Raw genomic sequence first — 27,985 nt, 5'->3', positions numbered from 1 at the left:
GAGTGTCACTYCTTATGACTCAGGCCCTCATCAGACTTCAGAAGCAAAGAACATGAGTCAACAGGGGTGTGAGGGAAAGAGCAGACAAAGAGGTGTTGAAGGAGAGGTCAGCAAAGAGCTGTGTGGAGCCTCCCTTTCCTGTGACCCCGACTGGTGCTTCCATCATCTGTGCAAGTATCCAGGCTGAAGCAAGCAGAACTGTGGTGGATGGTGAGCAGAACTGGTGAGAGCTGAGTTATCTGCAAGTGCTGTCTCCCTCAGCAGAGACAATCTACTGCAAGGAGCCAACTAAGTACTCAGTCCAAGGCTTGGGATGCTGCACAGAGTGGGCCAAATGCTGATTCCACTGAAGCTGAGAGAAGCTTTGCCAATGGGAACATGCTCTGTCCTTTTCACCCCGCCTTTGGCTACCCTGTGGTTTGAAGCATTCAGAGTTTGCAAACGACAGCAATGGAAAAGAGAGGGAACAGAGTTCCCACGTTCCTTCTCTTCCAGCATTGTTTCCTSAGAGTCCTGCAATACACAGCAATGCAATGATCTTTTCTCTAAACGACACCACGCTGAAATGCTTGTTAAAAATAACAGAAGAGGAGGAGGGGTTTGAAAGTCAGTCATTTTCCTTTAAAGAATGATTTTGGGAGAGTAGACCATAAACAGATTTAGATGGCAGCAAAGAAAACCATTTTTGGCAGTTTTGTGAGTATGAGATGAGAGCTTAAACACCAATACYCAGTCAAGAGAAAAGTAACTCAGACATCGTGAGACTTTTCAAACTCGATTTTCTGTTGTTATGGATATGAACTGATCTCCATAGATCTGTTTGARGCAAAAGAGACAAAAGATGATTGCTTTTCTATCTTATATCCTCCCTTGGATTTTTCCTTGAAATTCCTCAAGCTTCAAAGCAGCTCCAAGATGAGATGGGAAGCTTGGCAGCACAGGCAGAATAGAACTTTCCCCTTTTTATTGATWTCTTTTTTTTTAAATCACAAACTTGCATTTTATTGAAGTTTTATTYTTACTTCTCCTCCTACTGGAAGAAACTGGCTGCTGGCTAGTGAACAACTCGTGAGCTGATAGCCTTACCAGAGAGAAATGCTTTTGGTTTGAAACAGTTGCTGGTGAGAGATGGAGAGAGGGAAAATATGAAGATATAAAATATACCAACAGCAAATAATTTTTGTTAAACGAAGTGTGGGAGATATGCAACAAAAGGTTCCTAGAAACAGAGAGAACAAATATACCAAGCTTTGCAARCAAAATGGACACAGCTGGCTAGTCCAGACACAGGACAATTCCTTGAATGATGTGTAAAACTGATGGACAAATTATGGTCAGGACAGATCGTATTTCTGGGTTATTTTTGATCTTTTGGAAAGTTAAAGTCATGTGCATTTTGCAAATCAGGGGGAGAAGAAAGTACTTTGGCAAGGTTTGGTTTGGTCTCATCTCCCAAAACGGGGTTAAGACCCACAAATGCTCTGCACAGAGGATTCATGGGATTTTATGTAGTATTTTAAACCTATCTAAGAGACATGTAAGGAGTTCAACACACACACCCCCTTTATACACCAATTTTGTAACTTCATGTATCTGTACAACCTCCTTCCACAAAAATTCAGGGCAAAGTGCTGGCATGTAGACTTAGATTTGGGTCTCTCCACCCTGACCACTGCAGGACTGGGAAGGTAGGAGGAGGGGAAGTAGACACAGTCAGAAAAAGTAGACAGGAGCAGGGCACCACAGCCTGGAAAGAGCAGAGCTGTGTGTTACCTGATTCAAGAGAAAGACTCTGGGCATGAGGGTTCCTGCGTATTACTCTGTGAGTGCATGTGASAAGGTGAGAGAGGTTGCAACTCCTCAGAAAAAACTTGCTGATCCTAGACTAAAAAACCTTACCTTTCTGGGGTGTCACAGGAAAGTGAATCTTTTTATTCTTGACTACTGTTTCCTGTTTAATTGTCCACATTCACACTCCAGCTTTCATTTAGAACCCCCTTTGCAGGTGGATTGTGTGCTATTTGATTCAGGACTATGTTCCCACAAACCCAGTGTGCTGGATGCACGCATTCAAAAGAGCCTGGGGTGTTCCCAAATTGGGCTCACAGTGCTGTGATGTGCTAGATGATCCCCACCAAAAAAAAAATCCCAAAACGTCAACAACACAACCCCCCAAAAAACAAAAAAAAACCCCTAACAATCCAACACAAACCAACCAACAACCCGAACAAACAAACAAACAATAACTTTACTCAATTCATTTCTATTTTAACAATTTAAATATCTGGTGAAATCATGTAACATTTTACAGGTGAATAAAATCCCAGCCCCATAATTTTGCTCTAGGTGGGGAAAGCTCAAGTAGAAAGCTCAGGTAAAGATCTGAGCTTTTKGATGCCAGCACTATGACTTCTTACAGCTGCATGAAAAGCTTTAAATGCCCAAGGCTTGTGCCCAAGTTTCTTGTCTGAGGCAATTCCGGTTCCAATTYTGGATTCCTTTCATCTGAAATGAGYTGTAATGTCTAAATATACATTTCCTCTTGAGCAACCTCCCTGTATTACTTTTATCATATTTCATCCACACAACTGTGAACCAGAGAGAACAGAAGCCCTTTGCAGTCTTCATAGTTGTGCTATTTCTTGTTTTTCTTAGGAAAACCAAGAAAATCTCTTTTGGCATCAGTAWGCTGAATGGCGTGCACGCCGCACGTCTGGAAGCAAGCCTGTATTTTATAACTCATGTATTAAAAATATTCAGTGCTGCAGGGGAAAATAAGGGAGTGTAGTCTGCTGTTAGACTGGTTTGTTTGTTTGGGAAATGAATAAGCCTTTGACAGTATCTCTAGAAGGAATAGGCTAGTGCGTGCTCCATGCTGACATTCTTTTCCCTCTCCAGTCTTCCCTGCATACCTCACATTCTTCCTCCCTTCCCAATACCATTGGTTCCTGAGCAGGCAGGCACTGAAGACCAGTTTGCCACAGCCCTGCACCCACCTTGAAGTCATGGATTTCTGCCATCTCTCCTCTCACCAATGTTATCAGCACCAGAAGCRTGTGCATGTACCAAGGCTCCCAGAGCTCCTGCTTTGCCTCAGCTCTGCAAAGGGTGTGCGGCAGCTCAGCCACAATTTGTGTTGTCTTGCACTAATTCCTCCCAACAAGGCTGAGAACATGAAGTCCCCCTGACTCACATGCTCTACACCAGCCATCTCCATGGGGAGTGGCTGTGCTGCACAGACCTGGAAAAGCTTTTCACAGAATCACAGAATGTTGATTTGGATCATTAAGTCCAACTCCTGGCCCTGCACAGTATACCCCAAGAGTCACACTTTGTGCCCAAGAACATTGTCCAAATGCTTCTTGAACTCTGTYAGGCTTTGTGCTGTCACCACTGCCCTGGGGAGCCTGTTCCAGTGCTCAACTACCCTCTGGGTGAAAAATCTTTTCCTGATAACCAACTTAAACCTCCCCGACACAGTTTCACATTATTCCCTTGGGTCCTGTCCCTGGTCACCACAGAGAAGAGATCAGTGCCTGCCCCTCCTCCCCTCACRAGGAAGTTGTAACTGCACTGAGGTCCCCCCTCAGTCTCCTCCAGGCTGAACAGACCAAGGGACCTCAGTCACTCCTCACACGGCATCTCCTCAAGGACCTTCACCATYCTCATGGCCCTCCTTTGGATACCCTCTAGTAGCTKAATGYCTTTTTTATATTGTGGCACCCAAAGCTGYCCCCAGCCCTCGAGGTGAGGCTGCCCCAGGTCAGAGCAGAGCAGACAATCCCYTCCCTTGCCCGGCTGGYGATGCTGTGYCCCGTGCCCCCAGGACACTCCTGGCTGCCAGGGCACTGCTGACTCCTGTTCAACTTRCCATTGATGAGAATAATTTCTGTGGCACTAATTTCCAGTGCTTGAACAGGGATGAATTTAAATCTTTTCAATTTTACATTCTCTCTCTTTYCTCCAAAGTAAGATGTATCTGTCCCTCATGCTGTTTTAATAGTCATTCCACTGTTTCTCTTTCCATGTCCATTCTCCCCTGAGAAAGTGACCACCTGCTTCTCATAACAAATGAAAATTGTAGTGGTATTTATTCCCCTCCCCCTCCCGCTCATTTTTTTTTTCTTAAGTGAGCAAACTTTCTGGTTTTATTAACTGTGTCAGGCTGGTAGCTTAGTGACAGCCAGTGGCAGAATATCTAAATTCCAACTGCCTTCCATGATTGCTCAAGCTAACAAAGACTGGATTCACTTCCAAAACTTTTTGGGTGGGAGGACACCAGTATGTTTCTTTCTGGCTGGCATTTGAAGCAAAACAGAAAGGACAGAAGGAGTTGCATTTGTTCCCCTTATCTGAAGGCGGGTCACTAAACAGGGCCTTGAAGGCTGACTTACAAAATTAAATGAGTAATTCCTGACGAAATACTGCATAAAATCCCCTTCTCAATAATGTGAACAGCTTTTGTGCCTTATTGTGAAAGGAGGTGGGATGCCTGTAAGATTAGCTCGTATATATGAAAGGAAATGCAGAATTCTAAAGCAAGGCAAGTGAACTAGCCCTGTGGTTAAAAGGCATCTTAGGTAAAATGGCAAAGGACAGCCAAATTTAAGAAAATAATTCTAATTCAAAATTTTTAGCCTCACAATTGACCTTTGCATTTAAATCTCACCACTACAAGGACTGCTACCAATTCCTCTGCCTGCCAGAACAGACTTCTCATACTGTTAAATGGAATAGAACGCTTTCTTAAAAAGATTTCCATCACTGGTCAAAGAAAAACAGACCAGACTTTGTTTTGGTATGCTGAAATGCAAAATATTCCCTTCTTTGGGTGAGAATGCAATCTTTTTCTTATTATCTCCTAATGAGGTGGGAGAGGGAGGCTTTTTGTGCAGACAGACAGAGAATCCTGCCCACGTCAGTGGTGAACTTTTGTTAACATTCTTCTCAGGAAAGAGCAGCATTTCATCTTTTTTAACAGATTTGTCTAAGCAAGCAAATTCCACCACTCCGAGTGTGTGTACAAAGACATTCTGCACYGAAGAAATTCCATCTGCTGCGTATCCGCTGAACCTGGGTAGCATTATAGAGGTGGCAGGACATGAGGCTTATTCTGACTTATTATTTGTTCACAAAGTGCAGTGGCACTATAAGGAAATGAATTTAAAACCAAATCCCCTGGCCAAGTATCACAGCAAGAAGCGATGCACAATATTATTCAGGAGATAGTGAAGAAGCCTTTGTGAAGAGGAAAAAAAAGGAGACAGTTCAATGTTTCCCAAACACAGAGCTCACAGACCCTTCCTGAAAAGACTCTCTCAGCTATGAGGGAGAAACTCTGCTGTGTCTCTCTTTTCTCAGATTCTGTCAATGGGGAAACGGGAACAAGGGGATTTTTGTTTGAGTAACCTTCCAGAGCAGGATATCTGTCTCGTGTTCCCCTATCAATTATCACAAGGTGATAGCCGTCTGGTGTGCTTCAGCGGGCATTCCCTTCCCGGGCATTCCCGGTCCGCTGGTGCATGCCCAGGGTTGCGGCGGGCCAGCCGCAGAGCCCAGCTGACAAGCAGTCCCTGAAGATGCCCTGTCACTTCAACTACTGCCACCTCCCAGACACCTCAGCACCCAGCTGGCAATCAGGAGGGCAACGRGAAGACACAGAGCAGCCACATGATTAGAAATAAAGCAAGCAATAAGCTCAGCAGGATGGGGTATGAGAGYAGGAGCCAAGCAGTAGGTTTTCCAAATGAGAAGAGAGTCATATTAATTGCCCTCAGCAAAAGCAAAGAAACGAACAAAAGCCATTGACAGAGGCACAAGACAAAGTCACAGAACCCATTTGCCACTCCGCTAGAATTGCGGTGGAATAAATATGAGGCGGTGAATCAAGCCATTGCTGTGCTGCGAAGCAAAAAAGACACATTACATGAATTACCCTCCTGAGAACTTCAATAGGACCTTGTAGTTATAAATCCTGGCAATAAAGCTCAAGTTRCTTCTGAAACACAGACATCAGTAATGCCTGGCCCCGGCTCCCTCATCAGCAAGTTGCATTGTATAATTRAGCTGATTATCCAAGGCAACTGACTCAAAACTTTCCTAGGTTGTGCCTGAAATACAATATTACACAGCAAAGGCACAGCCACCGCCAAGGTCACCAGGAACAGCAGAGCGCTTGCACACTAACCACAAACATGCCTGCCGCCATCCCCACTTCTCACAGCAACGCGTTCAGCTTAGCGGATCRCATTTACAAATCTCCCTTTCAAGGTATATCCAGTTCCTGGTATCTGTGATAGACTGTGGAGCTCTGCCATGCTGCCAGCTCTGCTGGAAGTGTCTCACTGAGTGGGAGTGTGTCACCCTKGGGGAAATTAAAAACCCCCTCAAGGTAAACGGAGTAGGTGAGAGAGGGGGAGGGAAGATGGGCGAATGAAATGAGCAGTGAGACTTTGTTGTGCAGGTGSTGTGTGATGGCAATCTCTCTCTGTAAAACACCAGCTCCTGTACCTGCTCCTTCAGAGCTGTAAAGCACAGCTACCAACACTGACACATGTTGTGGGTTTGTGCCCAAAGTGTCATTCCAGCAGCATCTAAGTAAAAGTATTTAATGTGACTTACGGAGAGCAATAAAGACAAAACAATATGCACACAGGAACACTCCAAGGAGAACTTCATATTAACACATCTGTTACCTCATATTRAAACCAAAAGTCAGGGACTTTTTACACACATTAAACGCAGTGCAAGCTAAAACAAAACCAGAAGGCACAGCTTCTCAAATGTGTTTAGGTTTCATAATGTGATTGTAACGCGTTCTGAAAAAGCACCAATTACATGAAAGTACCACCATTTGTGGGCTTACTGGAAACCAGATGCACTCTGAGTTTAAATATAGGTGAAGTCAGAAATATSACGATACTTGTCTTATTTTTTTACTCCAGTACTTATTTGGTTCCTGTTGATGTGGTTTTAGACTCCTTTATGCATTTATCTTCACAGAAATGGTGCCCTGGGAAGAGATTATACATAGTTTATTCACAGCAGGGGATTTGGATGCTAGTCCAATACCAAGATAACACCTTAGCCATGGCATCTTCTGTACTTAAAWGGAATTTTCTACTTGGAGTATGAAGGGCAAAAACACGCAAAAAGAAAAACGAAGGTTCTCTGATTCTTAACTCTTCCAGAAATGCTCCAAAGAGATTTGCACTCTCCTGATAGTAAGCTGGTTATACACAATCACTAGAAGAATTATTTTCTTAATTAAAGTGTCTAAGGACACAGCATACAAGTGAGTTTTATTCTTTTGAAACCACCCAAATTTATTTTGGTGTCCGATTTAAAACAATGTTGCCCAAAACCCAGTCCATATAAAGTATCATCTGTTTCTTCTTGGGAAATCAGAAGAATCAACAGCAATAAGAAAAACAGAAGGACAGAAAGACAGGCCCAAAGAAAAATTAGACCGGCAAAGCTGCAGCCCAGCCATAGTGGCTTGTTCTGCGCTGCAGAAAGGAGGAGCTCACTCTTCTCACTAATTTCTGAGACATCTTTTGTACTGACAGGGACCCACATCCATGAGCTATTAAGGCATGTGGAGTCAAGAGGACAGCATAGAAAAAGGGTATTTTTGCATTCATTTAGTAAATTTGTACAGTACAGACACATATTTTATGCTGGAATTAGAGAACAGAGGAGATTGCAGATAAAGTATGACATTCTTTATCAGTCAAGAAGCCATTTTAGCAATAGGATCCCTCTCTAGAGAATTAATCACATGAGAATTTAAGGATAACACTGTACTATGGAATGCAGTTATGTTTGTAATCTAGTAGTACAAGATTACTCTTTGCTATTTTTCCTCAGGCCACTAGAAATAGCCTTGAGTCCATCTGTGACCTAAAAACGTTGGGTAAGATCCAACTCGGGCAAAAAGGAGGGAATTCATTTCCTGTTCCTCTAAACAAGCTGGAGGATGTCCCATACACAAAGATTCCTATTATGTGCAGMATATAATCATGCCTGATTAAGAGATCTGACTTGAAAAGCATGGAGGATCACCACACATCTATTTCCCCTGCTCTTTCTTGTTCCCAAGATACCAGAGTTAATTATTACTCTCTTCCAAATAATCCTTATTTACCATGGMCACCCTTTATAATGGACATCTCCAGACCATTACAGCATTCTCGGCCYCTGGTGTCTAATCAGTGCTAAAATAGCAGCCAGGCAAAGTGAACACTTGGAATTTTGATTTGAGTAGTAGTAGTTAAAAAAGTTCATCTTCTGAGGACAAATGAGRACAAAAATAATTGCAAAGACAGCAACAAAGCAGTGTTCAGCCCCTCCAAGAGCTGCATGTGAGAAAAGTGGCTATGGGAAGAGTGGACAGATAAGGTTTACAGAATCACAGAGTCAAKTACATTGGAAAAGATCTCTGAGATTATCGAGTCAACCCTTGACCAAACACCATCATGTCAACTAGSCCATGGTACTAAGTGCCACATCCAACTGTTTCTTGTACACTTCCAGGGTTGGTGACCCCACCACCTCCCTGAGCAGCCCATTCCAGTGAGTTATCCAYCTTTTGCGTGAAGAAATTCTTCCTCATGTCCAACTTGAACATCCCCCGGAGCAGCCTGAGGCTGTGTCCTCTTGTCCTGCTGCTGGTTGCCTTGGGAGAAGAGACCAGCTCCCTGGTCTCCCTGAGGCTGGTAAAACCTCATGTCAGACGGTTGCAGAAAGTGATAAGGTCCCCCCCACGAGCCTCTTTTTCTCCAGGCTAAACACCCCCAGCTCTCTCAGTCTCCCGTAACAGGACTTGTGCTCCAGACCCATCACCATCTCTGGAGATGCCTGAGCACCCCAAGATCTGTCTGTCAGTGAGGGGCCCAGRAGAGGACATAGGACTTGAGGTGTGGCCTCCCCGGTGTCCAACACAAGGCATAACTCCCCTGGTCCTGCTGGCCACACTATTGCTGATACAGGCCAAGATGCCACTCGCCTTCTTGGCCACCTGTGCACCCACTGGATCCTGTTCAGCCCCTGTTGACCAGCACCCCCAGGTCTTTCTCCACCGGAGAAAAGTCGAGGCGAGCAGCTTTAAAAAGGCACGGGCGGGGGTCTCGGGGAGCAGCGCCGGCAGCCCTCGCTCTGTGTGGGGCTCCCTCTTCCCATGTTGCCTTGAAAGGCCAGTTTTTAATAATGACACAGACACGGTTAAGGGGATAAAAAGGGTTTTACCTCAGTATTTGGGATCCCAGGTGCACAACTTGATGGCAAAATGCACCCCTGTGTACAGCACGGGTACAAGTTTTATAGGTTTCAGGAATTAGCATATCTATCTAGGATTCCCCAATAAGATACAAGTTTTATAGGTTTCAGGAATTAGCATATCTATCTAGGATTCCCCAATAAGAAACTTAACAAATGCAGTAATTCTAATGAGTCTTCCCCTGGATGAGGCCAGAGCCCAGTTTACACAGGATGTTCTGCACAGAAGGCTTCACCCAAGGCTGGAGGCTCAGGTTTAAGATAGCACAGKGYACACTGACTCCTTCCTCAGGATGTTTGGTTTCCCTGCCCAGCAGAACTCCTAAACTAAGCTGGAATATCAAGCTTCAGGAATTACAAACATGTGGGCTAAGGCGTATAGGCAGATGGATAGAGGGTACAGAAAGCGTAAAAAGGAAAAGCAAAACTCATCAGGCATCAGCCGAACATCGGCGGAGAGCAGCGCCCGAAGGTGCCGTGCCCGGTCTCGAACCGGGGTTCATTCCCTCTCCACCCCGCGCCACCCGCGGCGGCGCCACAGCGGCCCGGCCGGGGGAGGGAGGGGGCGGGGCGGGGGCGGGGCCGGCTGGGGCCGAACGCAGCACGTGGGGGCTGGCCTATGCAAATGAGCGCGCGGGCTGGCGGGGCGGCGCGCGGCGGAACGCGCAGAGCGCGCGGGGATGCGGCGGGGCGCGGAGTAGCGCGCGCGGGGTGAGGGAGCGCCGCAGCCATGAAGTACAAGGTGAGCGCTGCGGCCGCGGGGCGCGGGGCTTGGCCGGGACCCCAGCCTGGGGTGGGAAGGGGGTGTCGGACGGCTCGGGGATCCCCTCCGCACCCCCTCAAGGCGAGCCGTGTGCGCGCGGGGCGGCTGGGTCTCCCTTCTCCCCTCCCGCAGAGCCCCAAGGGAGGTGTCCGCAGGGAGTGGGAAACGAAGGGCCGGAGAAGGGAACGGGCTGCGGGGACCCCCATGTCGGTGTTGGTGGTGGGGGAAGAAAGGGCTTCCCTCGCTTTTCCCGCTGATGCCGGCCCTGGATAACGGGGCAGGCACGGGATCGCGGGAAAGGTGGCGGGGCGGTGTGTGGTGACCTCCCGCTGCTGGCAGCAGGTACCGCCGATCCTTCCCGGGAGCTCAGTCACCCCCTTTCCAGCGTTTGTGGATGTTTCCTTGCCGCGGTGCGGGATGTTTGATGGGTCACAAGCGAGGGGGAAAAAAAAAACCTCTTAACATTTTTTTAAAAGGAGTAGCCTATCTCCCTTATTAGATTCTATCATCCCTTCTTATTAAATAATCGCTCTTAGCAACCTTTTACCAGAGGGGTTGGTGGTTAGTTGTTCGGGATTTTTTTTCAAAAGACACAAATGTGGAGCCTTTCATCCTAATATTACTCAAAAACATCTGGGCGAGGTACAGAATTGCCCACGGGGCATTAGATTACTGTACAGACATACCGTAATCTTGTGTGTTTGGAAAAAAAAGGGGGAGGGAGGGAAAAACTTTCCTTCCCCTGCCAAAAATAACTTCAGTGTCAATAAAAAGGTGATTTTAGAAATGTCACACGTTATATACTTACTTGGAGACTCAGTTGCTTTGGAAGTTGAGTACTGAACTTAAGCAGCGTAGTGTGAAAGAGTGCTAGTAATGTAGCATTGTGTGTGAGAATTATGAATGATACCCAGGTAAATGTGCACAGATTTTTATGCTTTTCTATACATCTCTGAGCTCAGACCAAGTTTCAGGGTCTCTCAAGCCAAACTTTGGGAAAGGTTACGGTTAAGTTTCCAGAGCTACTGTTAGTTTCTCCATCTCACAGTGGTTAGGAAAGACAAGGAAAAAAAGAAGTTGTGTTAGATGTCGACAAAGGTAGTAATCCATGGCTTTGACAAGTTTGATGTGGATATGATGGCTTTTCTTTTTAATCGTATCTCAGTCARCTGATCTGAAGTCTGAGATAAGATTTATCTCTTTTCTATTATCTATTCCACCTCTAATCTTTCCAGGTAGACTTTATACCTGCCTAGRGAAGCTGTTACTCTGAGCAAAAAAATACCGTGCACTCGAGGGTAGAAGAGCAGTGTCCCTGTTAGTCCAAAGCTCACAAATGGCTTTCATACTGCCCATGGTCAAGYAACACTTGTATCCCAGTGGCAGAATAATGTCCTTCATAGCTATACAGCTTCCTGATTTCCTGTATGTACCCCAGTGGCACTGCAAGAATAGGGACCGATAAGGTGGCTCAAAAGGGGGAAGTCTTCCCTGCTCTGTAATGTTTCCTTCGCCCTCTCTTGTGGGAATGAACATTTTGATTAGGGTTTGTGATTACATAATTCTAGACAGAGAAGGCTAGACAGAGAAAGAGCAAGCCATTAAAAAAAAAAAATAAATAAAATTGAGGAGTTTGGCCTCAAAAACCTTTTTGCTGGACTGCAGTGTTTCCTTGGGAAATGTGAAGTAGTTACTTACACTGTTTAACTGGGACAAACATTCTTAGATCTATTTCTTATTCCTGGAGTAAGATATAAGGAAATTCTTGCGCATTCAGTCTTTGTTATTTCTTTATTTTCTCTCTTTCTTTTATCTTCCTATAGGAATTTTTTTTTAATTGTATACATGAAATAAAGGAACATGGCCTGCCTGGGGACATACTGTCCCTTCAGAGGAGGCTTAGCATGCAGGTGCAAATTTGGCTCTGTTGAGCTGCTCCCTGTGTTATGCTGGGGCCTGTCATTCTTTACTTTCATTGTGATAGTCCGYAAGGCCTCGTTTAAAGATATAATTGAAATGCTTATTATAGTTTAATTCAGAGTTCTAACAGTAGGACAGAGCAGGAACTGATTTATGGGTGAGACCCTGAATGTGTCTCTCCATCACTCATGACTTTGCTTTCAGTGTGACTAAACCCAAGGTCATTTCTGGTCTAGAAATCTTTTCTGCTACTCAGTCTACACATTTTTTATTCAGACATTTTCAAAACTTGTTCCCTCCCTCTCTTCCATCATCTAAGCTTTCTTTATTGTCCATCTCACTCTTTAAGCATTCTTCCATCTTAATTCTTTACTCTGGATCCTCTGAAAGGGAAAATCCCTACGGATTTAAGCAAGTTCAGAATTTTACCTTACATATGTCTCTATGCCACTGTCTATCTTTTGCATGTGTGTGAAATTCAGTGATTATGTGACTATTTAAAGCAAAGACAAATTTGACTCCTTGTTAGGTCCTGTTCTCCCATTYATGTGCTACTTAAATACCTGAGAACACAGAAGTTGTTTTTGCTGAGCTGTGGAAAGACAGGAAAAGTGAAGCCTGAGAAATACTTGTGATGGTTTGGAGTATTCTTAGTCCTATTTGTCTAAAGCAACTTTCAGAAACTAATTCCTGCAGGGGTGCAGTTGTATTAGGGTAACACCTCAGTTCTTTGATGACAACAGCTTGCTTTTGTGTTAAATCCCCATGTACAACAAAACTGCATCCCATCAAGTTCTCACAGGATGCTATTCCWGTATTCTGTAATCCTGGAGGTAGGGTCAGCCTTTTCTGAAAACAAACCCAGGCTGTGATTCCAAGGATGGAGCAGTTACAGCTTACTGTGTGGGAACAGAAATACCAGTGGATTACCATGATCAGTGAAGGACATGGCTGGGAGAGGCCATACCTGACCACCAATTCCAGTGCTCTTATCCCAGGCAGTAACAGAAGCAAAAGGGAGAAGACATTGTCATAACAAGGCTTTTGTAGCTTGGTGGCTGTTCACATACAAGACAAAATACGAGGGGGAAGGAAGGAAGAAAAGGGGACTTACCTGTTTACTAAAACTTSCCAACAGTTAGTGAAAGAGGAGAGGGAAAAAACTCTACATTCCTTACCTCATTTAAGCCAAAAGGAATGACGTAGATGTAAAGTATGAGGTCTTGATTATCTATTTTTAGATAATTTGTTGGGCAAGGAGGAAACCTAAATAGGGTTTGAAATGCCTGTCATTTGTGCTAAGGCACAGTCCTGCAATAYACAGACCTGATTACAATGTCTGCCCGCCAAGACAAACAAAATAGYGTCCCTGGGAAGAAACACAATATTCCCAACCAGAAATGCTTGTGAAAAGCTGCTTGTAACCCTGGCAATGAAAGACTTTGAGTGTTGGACTATGTAAAAGGAAAAGAAGTGTCTATATTTTATTAACCAAATCCTCTGTTTCATTTATTCGTCACTCCTTTTCTGTTTCACTTTTTTTTTCAGTATCTCAGCACTCACAGGGTGGCAATCAAACTTAGAAGTAAACAGGACCTGTAAAATCTTGTGAAATGTAGTAGGAGAGGGACAAATCAACAAGGGGAGAGCCTATCCAAGATTGTGCCGTCTCTTACTGTCGTAAGTTTAGAATGGAAGTTTTGGGATTTTTCTCTCATGTGTGCCTGTACGGGATGAGGTGGCCGAGGTCTAGCAGGGTCAGGCCTTAGCAGCAGCACCAGTGAGATGCAGGTAGAAGGACTGCATCTGCAGGTAGAAGGCCCTTCACAAAGCTTGGAGGGCTACAGTCGCTTTCAGATTCCTGCTGTAGCCTCTGKGTGCCCTCCTTTCCCTCCCAGCCCCGCTGTAGATTTGTATTTGTATACTTGATAGAGGTAAGTGTCTTAATACTCCAGGGCAGTTGAGAAACTCCCACAATTGTGCTCACTTGCCCTATCAAAGTCTTGGTAGGACAGCAAAGTGCTTKAATTTGATTCTACAGATGGACATGCTGAGGCTTAGGGATGTTACAGGGCTTGTTTCAGAGGAAGAAGAGCTACTACAAAGCATTACAGTTGACAGCATTCATGTATTTTGCCTGATTTCTAAACTTCTATGTTTTTGTGCCAACTGCTGCTCCTGAGTAATGTAGCTGTAAATCTATTTAATCAGAAATAAATGGTAGCCTAATCTCTCCCTGTCCAGTAGTTCTAGTATTTGATGGGGAAGCAGAACTACCAGATGAACAGTCTTCCTTATTTTTTTTTTATAGTTCCAATTCAGTTTGACTCTAAATAGCACAAGAGGCATTAGATGTTTATCAGTGGGGGGAAAGTTTACTCTTGTTTTTAAGGTCCTGCTAGAGGCTGCAGGCACATTAGACTATTATTAGGCCTTGAGATATCTTGACTCAGTTCTACTGATTCCAAACAGTGCCATACTATCAAAAGATCTCATTGAGGAGTACCTACCAGATCAGAGAGCAGGAAAACTGTCTAACAATTAAGACTTTATGGGAACATCTTCTGCAAAGGGAAAATGAAAGCACATTTCAGTGTCTATTGGTCTAGAAAGGCTGCAGAACTCTCCTATTTTGCAGAATATAGGCTATAGACTTCAAAGTCTCATGGAACTTGTTAGGTGTTGGAGCAYAAACTGCAGACAAAACTGGAATCTTAATGGTCTCAAGCCCAGCACCAGGTGGGGTTAGAAAAGACTATACTTGCATTGGTGTCTATCACTGAACATTGAACTCCTGCGTGTGGTGTCCCAGGAGAAATTTGTATCACTGTGTTGCCTGTGCTCCATTATAAACACCAGAGGAATTGCAGCAAGGCCGGATGCAGCTGATACATACAAAAAACGTAGAAAACCGGGAGCACAAAGCTTCCTACTTGTCATGTTGCTGTTATCAAAGATGTTAGGGCCTTCTGCATACAAGAKATGCGCTTAGGTCACTTAAGGGCCAGTGTGAAGTCACTTTTGTCTCACTTATTTTATTTGGACTAAATTATCACGGCATTTAAGTACTTAAATCCTATTCATACCAACAGCAATTAGGAACTCRCCTGTCTCCCGAGGTCCAGAGTTTAATTCCATTTTTAAAGCAACATAAGCACTTAAGAGGAGTGTGCACAGTCCCTGCCKTAGCTGCAATGCTTGTATAGAGCCCTTATCTTGTACTGTTCCCATTTCTGGCCGCACTTGATGGAGACAAGCAGCCGAACTTCTTAGGACATTGAAGTCCRCACGTCTCTGTACGAACCCACTTCCAGTGACATTTGGAATCATAAATGTGTAAGTTGCTTTTCAAGAGGTTTCTCTACGTAACAGATGCTTTCTGAGCATCCATGAAAGCAGTGCACATCTACCTGGTAGAGCACTASTCYRGCCCYTGAAAGGTGCTTTAGGCCAAGCCTTCAGTAGGCTTGATCAGACACTCATCTGTGACTGTACTATCAAATTCTATTTATGGCAAGTATTCAGCAATATTTATTGTCAGGCTGCTTCTAAGTAAAGCTCCACCTGTAAATGGCTCTCAGCATCAGTGAAGCTGGGTCACTTYACAGCAGCTCAGGAGTGCAGCCTCTGCATGTTATTGCCTGATTATCACAGCCTGCTCTTGGCAAGTGACCGTTTTCTTTTGCCTTTTGGTCTAGACATTGCAGTAGTGGAAACTGTCTTAATTTTTAAGGAGCTCATTTTTCCACAGCAGGTTTGGACATAGCTTGCATTTGACATGAAGCAGGACTGCTAAAGCTATAGTTTGCAGTCCTAGAAACACAAGTGCCTAGCATGACAAAAGTTGTGTATTTTTTTTCTCTACAGGGATGAGGCCAATTCTCACCTCTCTGTTTTTGTGTTGGTTTTAAAAACACTTTATTTGTAGTCAGAGTAGATCAGCCTGCCTGGAAAAGGAAGAGTAATAAGAATGGGTTTACCCTACAGGAATGGAGTCAGCACATCAGAAGCTCTTTCTTAAGCAGGACTCATCAACAGCAAAGTTGAAAATTTTAGCAATAGCAATACCATGAATCATTCRGTAACAACAAATCTTAGAAAATGATGAAGGACCCTAAAAGTAAATCACAGTTCTTCCGGTTAATGACCTGCTTGATTGCAGACAGAGAGAGGATGACACAGACTATAAAAAATCAATAATTCTCTTTCTAAATAAGTTTTTGATCCAAGGAGTTAAGTGCAAGACAACTAGAAATGTGCACTCTGTTTGATATACAGCTTGTTTAATATACAGGTAGGGTCATGAATGCCCTTGTCTGGTGGACTTTACATCCAGTTAAAGTGCTTAGGGTAATAAACCAATTTTTACTGCTACAGAAGGGCAAAATTTACAGGCAGATACCTTCTTTTGTTTTCTCTCTCTCTTTTTATRCTGCTTTATTTTGTTTGCAGCCCAGGAACTGCCCAAACCAATCTCTCACACGATCAAGAATGGAGTTAAGTTTCAGTCTGAGACTGAGCACAGTACCCAGAACTGCTTAAAACACATCTACASCTTCACCATGTCTCTTCTCTAGGGGTGTTCTTACCCAGAAAATACCAGCTTGCCAAAATCGAGCTGTTCTGCGAAGCTTGTTGACTTTTGGCTGCTGCCCTGGAGAATGAGGACTCTGGTCCTGGCAAGCATCAGCTGCCAGCCAGGCTTGGCTTCCCTGGAAGTCAGATTCACAGGCAACACASTACCTGTCCTCCCACCATCCTCCTGAGGGCTGGCAGGAGCCTGGAAATTGGGGTTCCKGAGCTTGTTTTTCTTTAGTAAGCTGGATTCACAGGGCATCCTAAGTTGGAGCTGCTGTCTCCAGATAGTGACACTGAATTGATAGAGTGGCTTTCCCTTCTAACAAAATTTTTTTGAGAGACTTGGGGGAAGAAGAGCATGTCCCAACTTATCTAAGTTCTAGATTTGGGCAAAAAACATTAGAAAATCATACTTTTCAAAGCTGAAGACATCAGACAAGTAAGTTGGTGGCAATACTGAGGTCCTATAGTCTACACAGATGTGATTTTTTGACAGTCAAGTTGTAATTGTTTCCTCAGAGCTGCAGAGGSAAGGGTTAACTTTGGACGGAGGGTGTGGGGTTTTTTTTAAGGAAACTGTCTGGGAGAAGACTGCTCACAAATGCCAGAAAATGGAAAACTGAGAACTCAAAACACACGTTTTGGGATTCTTTCTTTCTGTACTATTTTTTCCCCCTTCTGCTCTGCTTCTTCAATTCTTTAGCATTTAACATCCGATCTGCTTTCATTAAGTTTTTAATTGCTTGCCYGAGGGAAAGAGGTTAAGCTGTACATCTGCTTTTTGATTTTGATGTGCTGTGGTTTAATCACAGTGAGATCATATTTACTCTAAGGGTATTGTTTGCATGCTTGATTTTTTTTTCTCCCAGTTGATGTCACAAAAGGCACACAGCCCTCAGACAGATTTGAAAAGGCCTTTTAAAGTCATGGAACTAGATCACACCCTTCCTTGGGTGGGGGGAAAGGAAACCGGTTACGAGGGTGAAATATATACAGAAAACTCAGTGAGTTAAGTGTGGTGGAATTTCCCAAAGTATTAATAGATCTTGAAGGTAAGTCAGGGGATGTGGTTTGTATTCCCAGAAAGAGCAGAAAGAACGGTATTTGGGCACTCCTGTAAAACCCCGGGAACTCAGCGGGCGGAGGAATAAGCTCAGGTTATGTCATCGGTGGGTCAGTGCTGTGCCCCGCTGTGGATGTGGCTGTCACAAAGAGCCCGGCGGCGCCGTGCAGCAGTGCCGGGGTGTTCTTCAGGCTGGGCGAAGGAGGTTACCTCAGCCGAGCCCTTTCCCAGCGGAGCCGGGCCCTTTCCCAGCGGAGCCGGGCCCCGCCGCGTCCCCCGAGCCCGGCGCTGCTGCTGGGAGGGAGTGGCGCTGCTGCTGCTCCGCTCCCCTGCCCTTGGGGCGCTGTGCCGTGCCCGAGCTGTTTGGGATGCAGTGCAGCTCTACGTAGGATCTTTGCTCTAACCTTTATTTTCACATTTTTCCTTTTTTTACACCTATTCTAGCTTCCTAATTCCTTCTTTCATAGACATGCATTTGGATCMCTCCCAAGCTGAAGGTTCACTGCTGTGCCTCAGTTTTGCAAACTACTTTGCCAACTATCTTTAAAAAAAAAACAACAAAAAAAAAAAGGTTGCACAAGTATGTCATGTTTACTTAAAATGGAGGAGCAGCAGCTATGGTGAAACAAAAAAAACATTCCCAGAACAGAGCACCTTCAGTCTCTCACATGTTAGTGTCACATTTGAATCCCAGTTTTGCGTGAACCAGTGGACTACATCAGCATCTTGGGCAGGAGTGTGAAGTGCCTGAGCCTTGGTCAGCCTGCTTGCTGCCAGCCTGCTCTGCTTGGTGGAGTGTTATGTCTGCAAAAGCCAGCAGTGAATATCCCAGAGCATGACAGCCATCCACAGTGCCTATTTTGGCTTGCCCAAGGGGGGTCCAGTAACAAGAGGATGTTCCCATTTTTCCTCCTTAATTTTCTGTGTAACTTGTCTCACTACCAAAAAATCCCARCAGGGCAAACTCTGAAAATGAGGCCTCTCATGCAGACAGAGGGGCTGGGACAGCTTGGATAACTTCCCTCTCTGCCCTGCAGACCTAAGGTTTTCCACATCACAGCATCCAGGCAGCTTGGTGTGCTTTAGCATGACTGACAGCCTCTGTTCCAGAGATGCACAGGACCAGAGAGTAAAGATGCTTAGGGGGGATGAAGATCTGTCCTTAGGGCTCTGCTGAGGCTGTTGGCTCATAGCTCTCTCATTAGCTGTGAAGCCAGTCTTCCAAACTTGTGCATAGAAAACTGCCTTAATTTCCATCCAGCAGGACTTGTAATTGTTTGGGTGAGCAAAGCTTGATCAGAGAAGTATCTTCATAAACCAAAAACTTGTGGGTTTTGATGTTAGAAAGCTAGAGAGTGCCTGAAAAGCAGAACTATGGGCTTTGCCTGAGGAGTGAACCGAAGCATTACCATGGTGAGCATTTGCAAGTGGGCTCCTTATTTTGTCATCAGCTGAGAGCCAAGGGAGCTCAGAGTTCCTAGAGCCAGGTGCAGGCTCACTTGGATGCTCAGGGCCTTTCCGCTGCTGAAGCTGCAGTATCTGCACACCCCCTGCCAGTGCAGAGGCTCCTTTGTATGTGCTGTGGTAGCACTTCCTGCCTCCTCTGCATAGCTGTAGACATCAGCTTGAGGTGAAAAATAAGAATCTGCACACAGCTTGTTGCTGGCAATGAGTTGTCCCAGGTCTCTACAAGGATGGGGGCTGTTACGGCCAAGCAGTGCTGTTTCTTAGTCCACTCCCCATATCACTGCTCACAGGGACATGTCTGAGAATGTGCCAGTACAGCTTTGTGTGTATCAGGTACTGCCTTTGCTCTTCACACTGCTTTCCTCCAGGTTTGAGGACACCAGCAGAAGACATTTTTCAAAGCTGAATGTCGCATTCAGTGACCTCTGTCAACTTCTGTTAAGTAGCCTTTGTGATAAGTTGCTTGTTATGGATAGACCTGTTACCTACTGTGCCTCAACAGTTGCTTTCCTTGCCAACACAGCACAATGAATTCTTTATTTCAGGGGCACTGACAGTGGAAAATAAAAAAGGAGATGGGAGCTGAAAAGAACTGAAGTTAAACTGTCCAATGACTCTTGCACTGAAGCCTTTCTGTCAGAAGGCACAACAGAGCTAAAATTTCCTTCTTTTCTACTAGTTCTGCTTGTAGGCAAACCTTGTATCTCACAGTAAAACTCATTTTTAACAGGGTTTTCAGATCAATCCTTTCGTTTCACAGGCAGATCGCTATTGTTTGGCCTAATGCAACTCTACAATAGTACATCAGCGCTTAAGCATACCCTCAGTAGCAATGATTCATTTTTAAGAAACCTGAAAGATGAGGATCTGTATCAAAAATATTTTGTGATGGATAACTAAAAGTGGTCCAACCAAAATTAAGCTACTGGTTTGTTCACAGATATTCCCCCCACCTTTCCTTCCTCTGTTCCTCCCTTCCTACTCCCAAGCTAGCTAAATATAGAAGCTGTTTCTCATTTTAAGAAACAGTTTGTCCCATAATAGAAAAAAGGGGTCCCACCCTCTTCCAGTGAAGAGCAGAGGCGACTTTCCCAGTTCTGTTTGTACATGAACTCTATGCATAGGAAGCAATATTAAAAAACAACAAAAAGCAGAACCAAACAATGTGCCTCGCAGCCAAGCAGACTGGGGATCAGTATCCTCCCACTGCACCTTTGAGGGAAGTGGCAGGAATTCTTTGAGCTTATGGTTGGTTGAACCTTTTCCTCGAGYGTTCATTCATTGTGGAGCTGGCTGAGAGTAGTCAAGTCGGCAGCCCTGTGCTGGGAGCTTGGCACAGCAGCACTCGGCCTTAAAGAGACCATTGTGTTTAATCTCAGAGCATGCAATTTATTATTCCTGTGTTTGCCTCCATGGCTGTGGGCACCTCACACAGTCTCGTTACTCACGTCACTGCATATGTTTACTCTAACAGAAGTAGTAGATGTTGCCACTGCTCTCTTTAACTTTTGCCTCCTCCTGCTTCTGCTGCTCTGCCTCATAAACAAGCAGCCTCTTCATCCTCCAGACTATGAATTACAGAATTCTGTCAGTTCCCTTCACTGCAGAGAAGGCCAACTGAAACAGATAATGACATTCCAAGAATTTTCATGTGTCTTCATCCAGCTGCAGACATGTTACCCATCAATTGCAATAGGCTAAGGAAAGAGTAGATACCTTTGGCAGTTCTGCAATAGACCTAATTTCTGCAGGTGAATTTGGCCTGTAATTCCTTCAGCATCTGAGAAGAAAAATTATTTACAGAGTCTTATTGTTTTTTAGTGTGGGTTCTGCAAGTAGAATAGGTGTCAGTTTTCAAAGCAGCATCTTTTTTTTCTCACTAGAACATGCATCCTAGATGCAAAAGTAAGAAAAATCTAAGGCGCAGAGAATACAAATTACACTTTTTCAGCTTTTATCTAATGGACTTAAAATGGCATTAAAGGAAACTTCAGACAGAAGTTTCAAATCCCAGGTTCACTTTACCTAGAGAGAGGGCTTGAAAGCTTTACTTTTGTCTCAACCGAAATAGAAAGTTGGGACCATGGGCATTGTAATCTGCATTTAATCTAGAGAGTATCCATTTCAGTTCCAGTTCTTTTAGACAGTTTCTGACACATGACATCAGGAAAGTCTGCTGAGCCTTTTCCTGCGGCATGTTCCAGTTAAAGTCCCCAGGCAGCCGTCATTAGGGTCAAGCTCCCTTTCACTGTGACCTGCTGACAACTGAGATAGCACTGTGTTTAACAGAGAACTGGAGCAGTGATTTTACATAAGATGCTTTCTACTGCACTCATGAGCCCAAGGTTAAGAGGAATTTAAGCTTCTTGAGAATAAATGTGGGGTTTTTTTTGTTTTGCCTGTTCAGAGCATTTACACAGTGGGGGACCTGACCCTGGCTTCAACTTCCAGACATCCCTGTATTGCTAGTAAGGCTTGAGAACACAAAAGCTGAGCTAAGTATTTCCAATCAACCATGAGTTGTAGTGAAGCCTTCATTACTTGAAGTATGGCTGCTGTAGCATAGGGGCTGGGGAGAATGGCGCTGCTGCACAGGGACCACAGGTACCTTGGGATTTTGAGGAGGGCACCACGGCACCTATCATGCAGTTAATTTAACTGGACCAAAGGAGAGCAACAGAGACTTTCATTCTTAGTCTTACTAAAAGAAGCTGGTAGCTGCCAGTATCTTCATTTTATGACGTACAGCTGATTTCTAAAACAAACCAAAATGTTTTCCCAATCTAGCATCACGTAATTTTCCCCCTGCCTTTACAGAACTTGAACTTGTAGTTCTGCATCTGTGCCCCCCTTTTTTTCATTAGAAATATAAAGGCACTTCTGTGCGGCTTGCCAGTTGTGAAAACAAATTCCAAAACAATTTTCTCATTGCCCTTTTTCTTATTCCCAATTTGTCTAGAAAATGGCCAAGGTTTTTTTTTAGCATTTAGTCATAAAGAAAGGTCACTGCTGTGCTTTTGTCTTCTCATATCAGATCTCAGTGCTTACTTGGTGCCGGTTGTCAGACAGATCCATGCCTCTTCAGAGCAAGTCCAGTCAATTTCATGTAACTGTCCTCAGTTCTGAGAGGATGAGATCAATGAGAAGGACTACTGATACATGGGCTGCAGTGCCCACAGAATCAAAAACTTGTTCAGATTTGTCAAATCTGTCGAGATAAGGTCCACAAGTGCTGARGGGTATCTTTGATCAGAACTTCATTCTGTGTGTGGAAAAGTAAAGACTACCATCTTGATCACCACTGCAGGTTAAAGATACCTCTGTGGTTTCCAAAAGCTTTCCTGGAGGCCTTCTGTGGTCACGATTTCATTTTTCTCAAGGTTGACTTCGCTGACTCATGAAAGTGACTGTGACACTGTTTCTCAAGGTCGCATTAAGCAATTCTGTGAAGGAAGAATGAAGTCAGGGAAATGCTCAAAATGCAGAAGGTTTGCTGAAGCAGGAGCAGTGCCTTTGCTGCTGGCACCAAGCACCAGGCTTAGTGTTTCTGGTCCCAGTGCTTATTTGGAGGGATGTTTTGCCTGCTTCGCTGCTCCATCAGTGGTTGGTGCTGGTGGCATGGCCCTGGGCTACTTGAAAGGCCTTGGGGAAATGGCTGTGAAACAAGTGGCATCCAATTAGTATAATTCACATACTGGTGCCTGAGTTAACACTGACAATGAGAATCTGAAGCTATTTGCAGCAAAGAAATTCTTGAAGCACATCCAGAAAGTGTTAACATGCTGCGTGCCAGGTGGTGAGACGGTCACTGGGACAGAGATAATGAGCAGCTGGRAAAAAAAATGCACATGGGAACTTTTATCTGCTCTAATTCTACCACCAATTCAGCTTTGTTCTGAGAATCGCTTTGCTGTAGAAGCTAATCAAGCTTTTCAAATACCTTTAAACACTAAAGAATAGAAGAATCGGAATTTATCATTGATTTAGCCTGCTTGGTCTGTGCCTCCCCCACCCAGCTGTAATCTCCCTCCTTTAAACAACTACTCTGTGAAAGTCTTGTGCAAATTGCACAGGTTCAGCCAGCCCCATTAGTAGATTTCCCCTGTGAAAGACATGCTAGAAAGAAATGTAAAAAGGATAAGAGATTAACTTGAATATTCAGATTAGGCAGGGGCTTTTCTTTTCCAAGCTTCATGGATTCAGTTAAGCAGCCTGGCACGGCAAGGGCATAGAGGGAGTGCTCAAGAAGAGATCACTGGTTTTGACCGTGTTCAAATAATAGTTTTACAGTCCTGCCAAGACACGGACAGAAGTTGCTCAGTGGTTTATCTATATTCTCATTTCTTAGTGTTGTTGACTGATGAGCTGCATAGACATACATCAGAGGGAATGGTGGGCCCCAGTGCTGCTGTTTACATGGGAGTTCAAAATGGCAATCCTGCTTTTCCAAGCCAAAGCTTAATTTATACTGACCTCACTAATGATGCTGATGAAAGGCAAAGCCAGTGTTTCTCATACATTTGAAAGCTGATCCCCATTCAGAGAAGAGGAAACTGATCTTGTGCACTGCATTTCAACACTGTATGTCTTGGGAAAGGCATGTTCGCCTACCTTTTATGTGACATCTGAGCTGATCCCCCTTCTGTCMACCCGTCAGCCCTGCACACAACCTGCTGCACTGAGCAAGGTCAAGTGGAAGTCTCTGCCTCTGTGAAGCACAGGGATGACRGGAAAACATCAGTGTGTCAACAGGGAAAGATGTAACAAGTGAGGGATGATAAAAGAAACCGTTCTCATATGTCCAAGGAGGAGGATAAATACGACAGATAAAAACACTAAACTGTACTTGATGCTATTCCTTTGACAGAGGAAAGATAAGTCTCATAGACAGCTGCATATCCTTTTTGGTGGATTAGCACTGTTTMAGTTTGTATATTGCATCCACATATTTCAGCTTGGACACTCCAGATCCAGGGCTCTGTATGTTTTTTCAAGTGCTTACAATTAGATTATAACAATCTCTGCTGACTGCCTTCACTGAAAGTCAGGCACTCAGGGAGCAGTTCCTTCCAACACGTCTGGAAATATCACCAGAGCCAAGAAATTAAATATTCATGGCCTTTTTGAGTGGTCCAAGAATGCTAGTACRGACAGCTTGCCTACTTTCCATTGAATACCTTGGCCAGTAACTGGAACTGGATGTGCCATACAGGCCTGCAAAGAAAGAGGAAAGGGAGGTAGTTCCATCTGTGAGAGGAGGTGGTAGTTATTAATAACACATCACAGCCAACAATGGTACATCGACTCAGAACTGGCTTAAAACTTCAYAGCAGAGGTACTGCTGGAGCTGGGAGCAGGACCCCAGCAGGCCAGCRGTCAGGGCAGGCTGCAGAGCCTTTCTGAGACACAGGGCAAAGGCTTGAGGACAGAGCTGTGTGGAGCTCCTTGTGTTAATGGTACTGCTCCACTTGATGTAATCAAGCAAAATGCATCTAAGCGTGGTTAAACTGTGTTGACACAAGTCAAAGACATTCCTTGGCTGCCCTCAGACTCCTCCTGAGTTACACACAGAGGTACTTTATGGTGCTGGTGTGTACCARCATTTTTACATCCCTTGGCATTGTAACAGGCCCACAGGGATGAKCCCACCTGGGGTCACTGGGCACAGTACCTCTTTAAATTATATTTTCCTCTTCAACATCTTTCTGCAGAAGGTGAGACTTGGAGGAACTGTGTCCTTTGAAGTTGTTTAGGAGGATTTTTTTTCATGGTGGTGGTTTTGAGGCAGCAAACTGAGGTTTTACCTATTAAGCTGCTGCTGTGTGGTGCCTTTGAGGAGGTGTGCAGAGAATGAGAAGGCACAAAGCTACATGCAAACATGAGCATCATAGCTCCAAACCTGTGACAGTTTGTCAGCTTGTATTTTAGACAGTTTTTCTCACCAGGTAATCTACAGATCTCYGACTTGAAGGCACCTGCAGGTGTCTGCTAAGAAAAGACAGGCCTCTATCTTTACTAATGGGATTTGCACCTCCATGGAAAGTCTTTTGGRACCCCACAAATGTAAAAATGTTTGGGAAGAACTACTCTGGATTACGTCCTTGTGAGTCTAGTCCAGGTTTTACTTTTAATGGCAGCTAGCTGGCTGTAGCGCATTTATAAGGAAATCAGTTTCAAGAGATGAAGGTACARGCCCCTTATTCACAGGAAGAACACCTCAGTGCCAAGAGCAGAACTCTCCTGACTTTCTGTCTGTTCAAGTGACTAGGCCATATAAAGAGCTTCTATCTGATGCACTGTTACAGKAAAATTTCTTACTATCAGTGTTGATAATGCATAAGCCTTTCATTTTTCCAACTTGGGACAGAGGAATCCTGTACTGCATGTTTTGTTATTTTGATTTCCTGCACACTTCTTTTTCAAAATTCAGTTCTTATTTCTTATCACCTAGAATGTGCTTGAAGATACAGAAGAATTCTGGTTTGTTTGTTGATTTGCTATTCTTGCCCTTCTTTCTCCACAGAATCTTATGGCAAGAGCCCTGTACGACAACGTCCCCGAGTGTCCAGAAGAGTTGGCCTTCCGCAAGGGAGACATCCTGACGGTGATAGAACAGAACACGGAGGGTCTGGAAGGATGGTGGCTCTGCTCCTTGCACGGCCGGCAAGGCATCGTCCCAGGCAACCGTGTGAAACTGCTGATAGGTGCCGTGGTACAGGACGGTCCTTCCCACCAGGATATGCCTGGCTCAGGATTGATGAATCAGCCCTTYAGCCACCAGAAGATCTACCAAGTGCCAAGCTCGCACGCCTCGGCACGGGACCCTATCTACCAGGTGCCACCTTCCCAYCAGAATCAGGGAATTTACCAGATACCCACTGGTCATGGCCTGGTGGGRCAAGATATCTACCAGGTGCCACCCTCCATGCAGAGGAGCATTGATGGTCCAGCTSTGGCTAACAAGGTGTGTGCATTTTTACTTTTACTTCATAGCTCCAAAGCAGCTCACTTGTGCTGAGAGAAGTCTGTGATCTCAGGTTCCTCCCAAGCTGAGGCACATTTTGCCTTTGGCACTCTTGCATTTTGTGTTCAAAAGAGCTGCTGCAGCAAGATGAATTCTCCCACTTCTTAATGAATGGTTATATCATCTGCCTAAGTAATTTTTGTTTAATTAAAAGTTGTATCTTGTCTTGCCAGAGAAGTCCCAATAGGTCTAAACTACAAAGAGGAGTSTGATTGATGAGACAAGGGCCATACTTGTAAGAGTGAGGGAACAAGAGGATGATGATAATGAGGGATGTTTTAATACTGARCTTAAACCTTTTGAGAGCGCACTTGATGTTTATCTGCAGTGAAATGTCTTGGTTGAAAGTGAGAGCTGCAGGAGTTCCATGATGCAGCCATTGCTGCAGCAGTTGAGAATTCCAATGAGAAGCACTGGATTATGTTGGTCTCCCCTGATTCCTACTGTCCTTCTTAAGTTCTCCCCATCTTCTGCCACTCCCTCATTTTACCTTCAGAGGATACTTGCCAGCTACCTTGGTGCACACAGTGCCAGGTCCCCTGGTGACTGAAAAGGATTAAGGAAGATACCCAAGGAAGCAAGGAGATTCTTCTGACCTTCCAGGCCCCTTTTTACAAAGTAAAAAAAAAAATTCTTTCAAGTCACTCCATTCCCAGTTTAATACTCTAGATATCAGCATCCTCCTTACCTTTAGAGCTTAAAGCATAGCATTAATATCCAATTTAGATGAGCAGATGATGTCYGTGTCAGGAAGTTCTTTAAACTTTYATCTCCTAATTTAGATTGGCAAGACAGTCTGTTTAGTGCTTTTCCACCACTTCACCCGCAAGTCAGCCTTTTTCATATCAGGCCTTAGCAATGCTTTTAATGCTTTTATTTCCTTGTTATAATTTCATTTTCCTTGATAAGAATAAATGGAATTTTTGCCTTCTGAGCAAGAGAGAAAGATCTGTGAAACGCTTTCAAGTCAATTTATAAAGAGGTTTGCTTGTTCAGCTTTTCCACAGTTGTGCTTTATAGGCTGTACTGGAAGATACTATTAGAAGATTGCACTTGCTGCACAGGCAGAGATAGGAGCTTTCTTGGAGCAATTATGTTGGTTTTCTTGATAACTCCCATATCTTTTCTCTCATTTTCTCCTTCCCCTATTTTCTTTTCCCGGGGCAGTACTGTTTTCCCATCCTCAGTAGACACTCTCCAAAGCAGTCAGTGAGCACCTGGTAAATAGCCTATTGATGGGGCAGCAGCATAGAAGATATTTCTTGTTAGGGTGTGGCTGTAGGAAACATTTTCCAGCACTGTTCAGAGATGCCTCAGCTATCCAGCTTGGGCACAGGAGATGAGCTATGCCTYAGAGTTGCACTGAGGTGTCTGATGGAAAGTCCAAGGTATTGGTTTGGAATGAGGACTATGTACCTTAATTTTAAGACCTGACTTGCCTAAACCACTATTAGGATAGTATGCTTAGCATGATGAATGTGTGTTTCTACTCTACAGAGAAAGAATTTTCCAACTGATTGGAAGTTTCTTATCCCTCCTCCCACCCTYTCCAGCTCCACAGAAATTAACAGGACATTCTGCATAAACGTGGTTGCTGCCAGAACCTTTGAGACGCTCTGTTAGAACCCTTGAGACGCTGAGAAACTGAAAACTTTGTTTTAAGTGCGAAGTTTTTGTTGAGGTGCAAGAATCAGGAGCCATGAAGCACCTGTTTTCTCCATGTTTCTGCCTAGAAAATTTTTCAGCAACCTTGATTATGAATTTTTCTGAATTCAAGTCACCTTTAAGAAATGAAGATTTTCTATTTCTGTGAGTTATGACTTGTTTTCATTTAATTCCTTGCAACCCATGAAAGGCCAGCYATACTGCTAACTGTAAAATAACTAATCATGCA

At 44.3% G+C, this 27,985-nt stretch overlaps 1 protein-coding gene across 1 annotated transcript in view; it reads left to right on the top strand.

Annotated features, from left to right (window-relative positions):
- Window positions 1-9,955: 9,955 nt before the first annotated feature.
- NEDD9 (neural precursor cell expressed, developmentally down-regulated 9) overlaps window positions 9,956-27,985 on the top strand; it is a 37,121-nt gene continuing 19,091 nt past the window's right edge. Inside the window, exons 1-2 of the mRNA XM_057370441.1 lie at window positions 9,956-10,018; window positions 25,591-26,031. Of these exons, the coding sequence (XP_057226424.1) occupies window positions 10,007-10,018; window positions 25,591-26,031 (453 nt within the window). The 5' untranslated portion in view covers window positions 9,956-10,006. The remainder of the gene's footprint in view (window positions 10,019-25,590; window positions 26,032-27,985) is intronic.

Source organism: Malurus melanocephalus, unplaced genomic scaffold, assembly GCF_030028575.1.
Source record: "Malurus melanocephalus ecotype Western Australia unplaced genomic scaffold, MMel_1.1 scaffold_126, whole genome shotgun sequence".
NCBI classification, from domain to species: Eukaryota; Metazoa; Chordata; class Aves; order Passeriformes; family Maluridae; genus Malurus; species Malurus melanocephalus.
The sequence above is the reverse complement of the archived record's forward strand: the minus strand, read 5'-3'. Positions and strand labels throughout refer to the sequence as shown.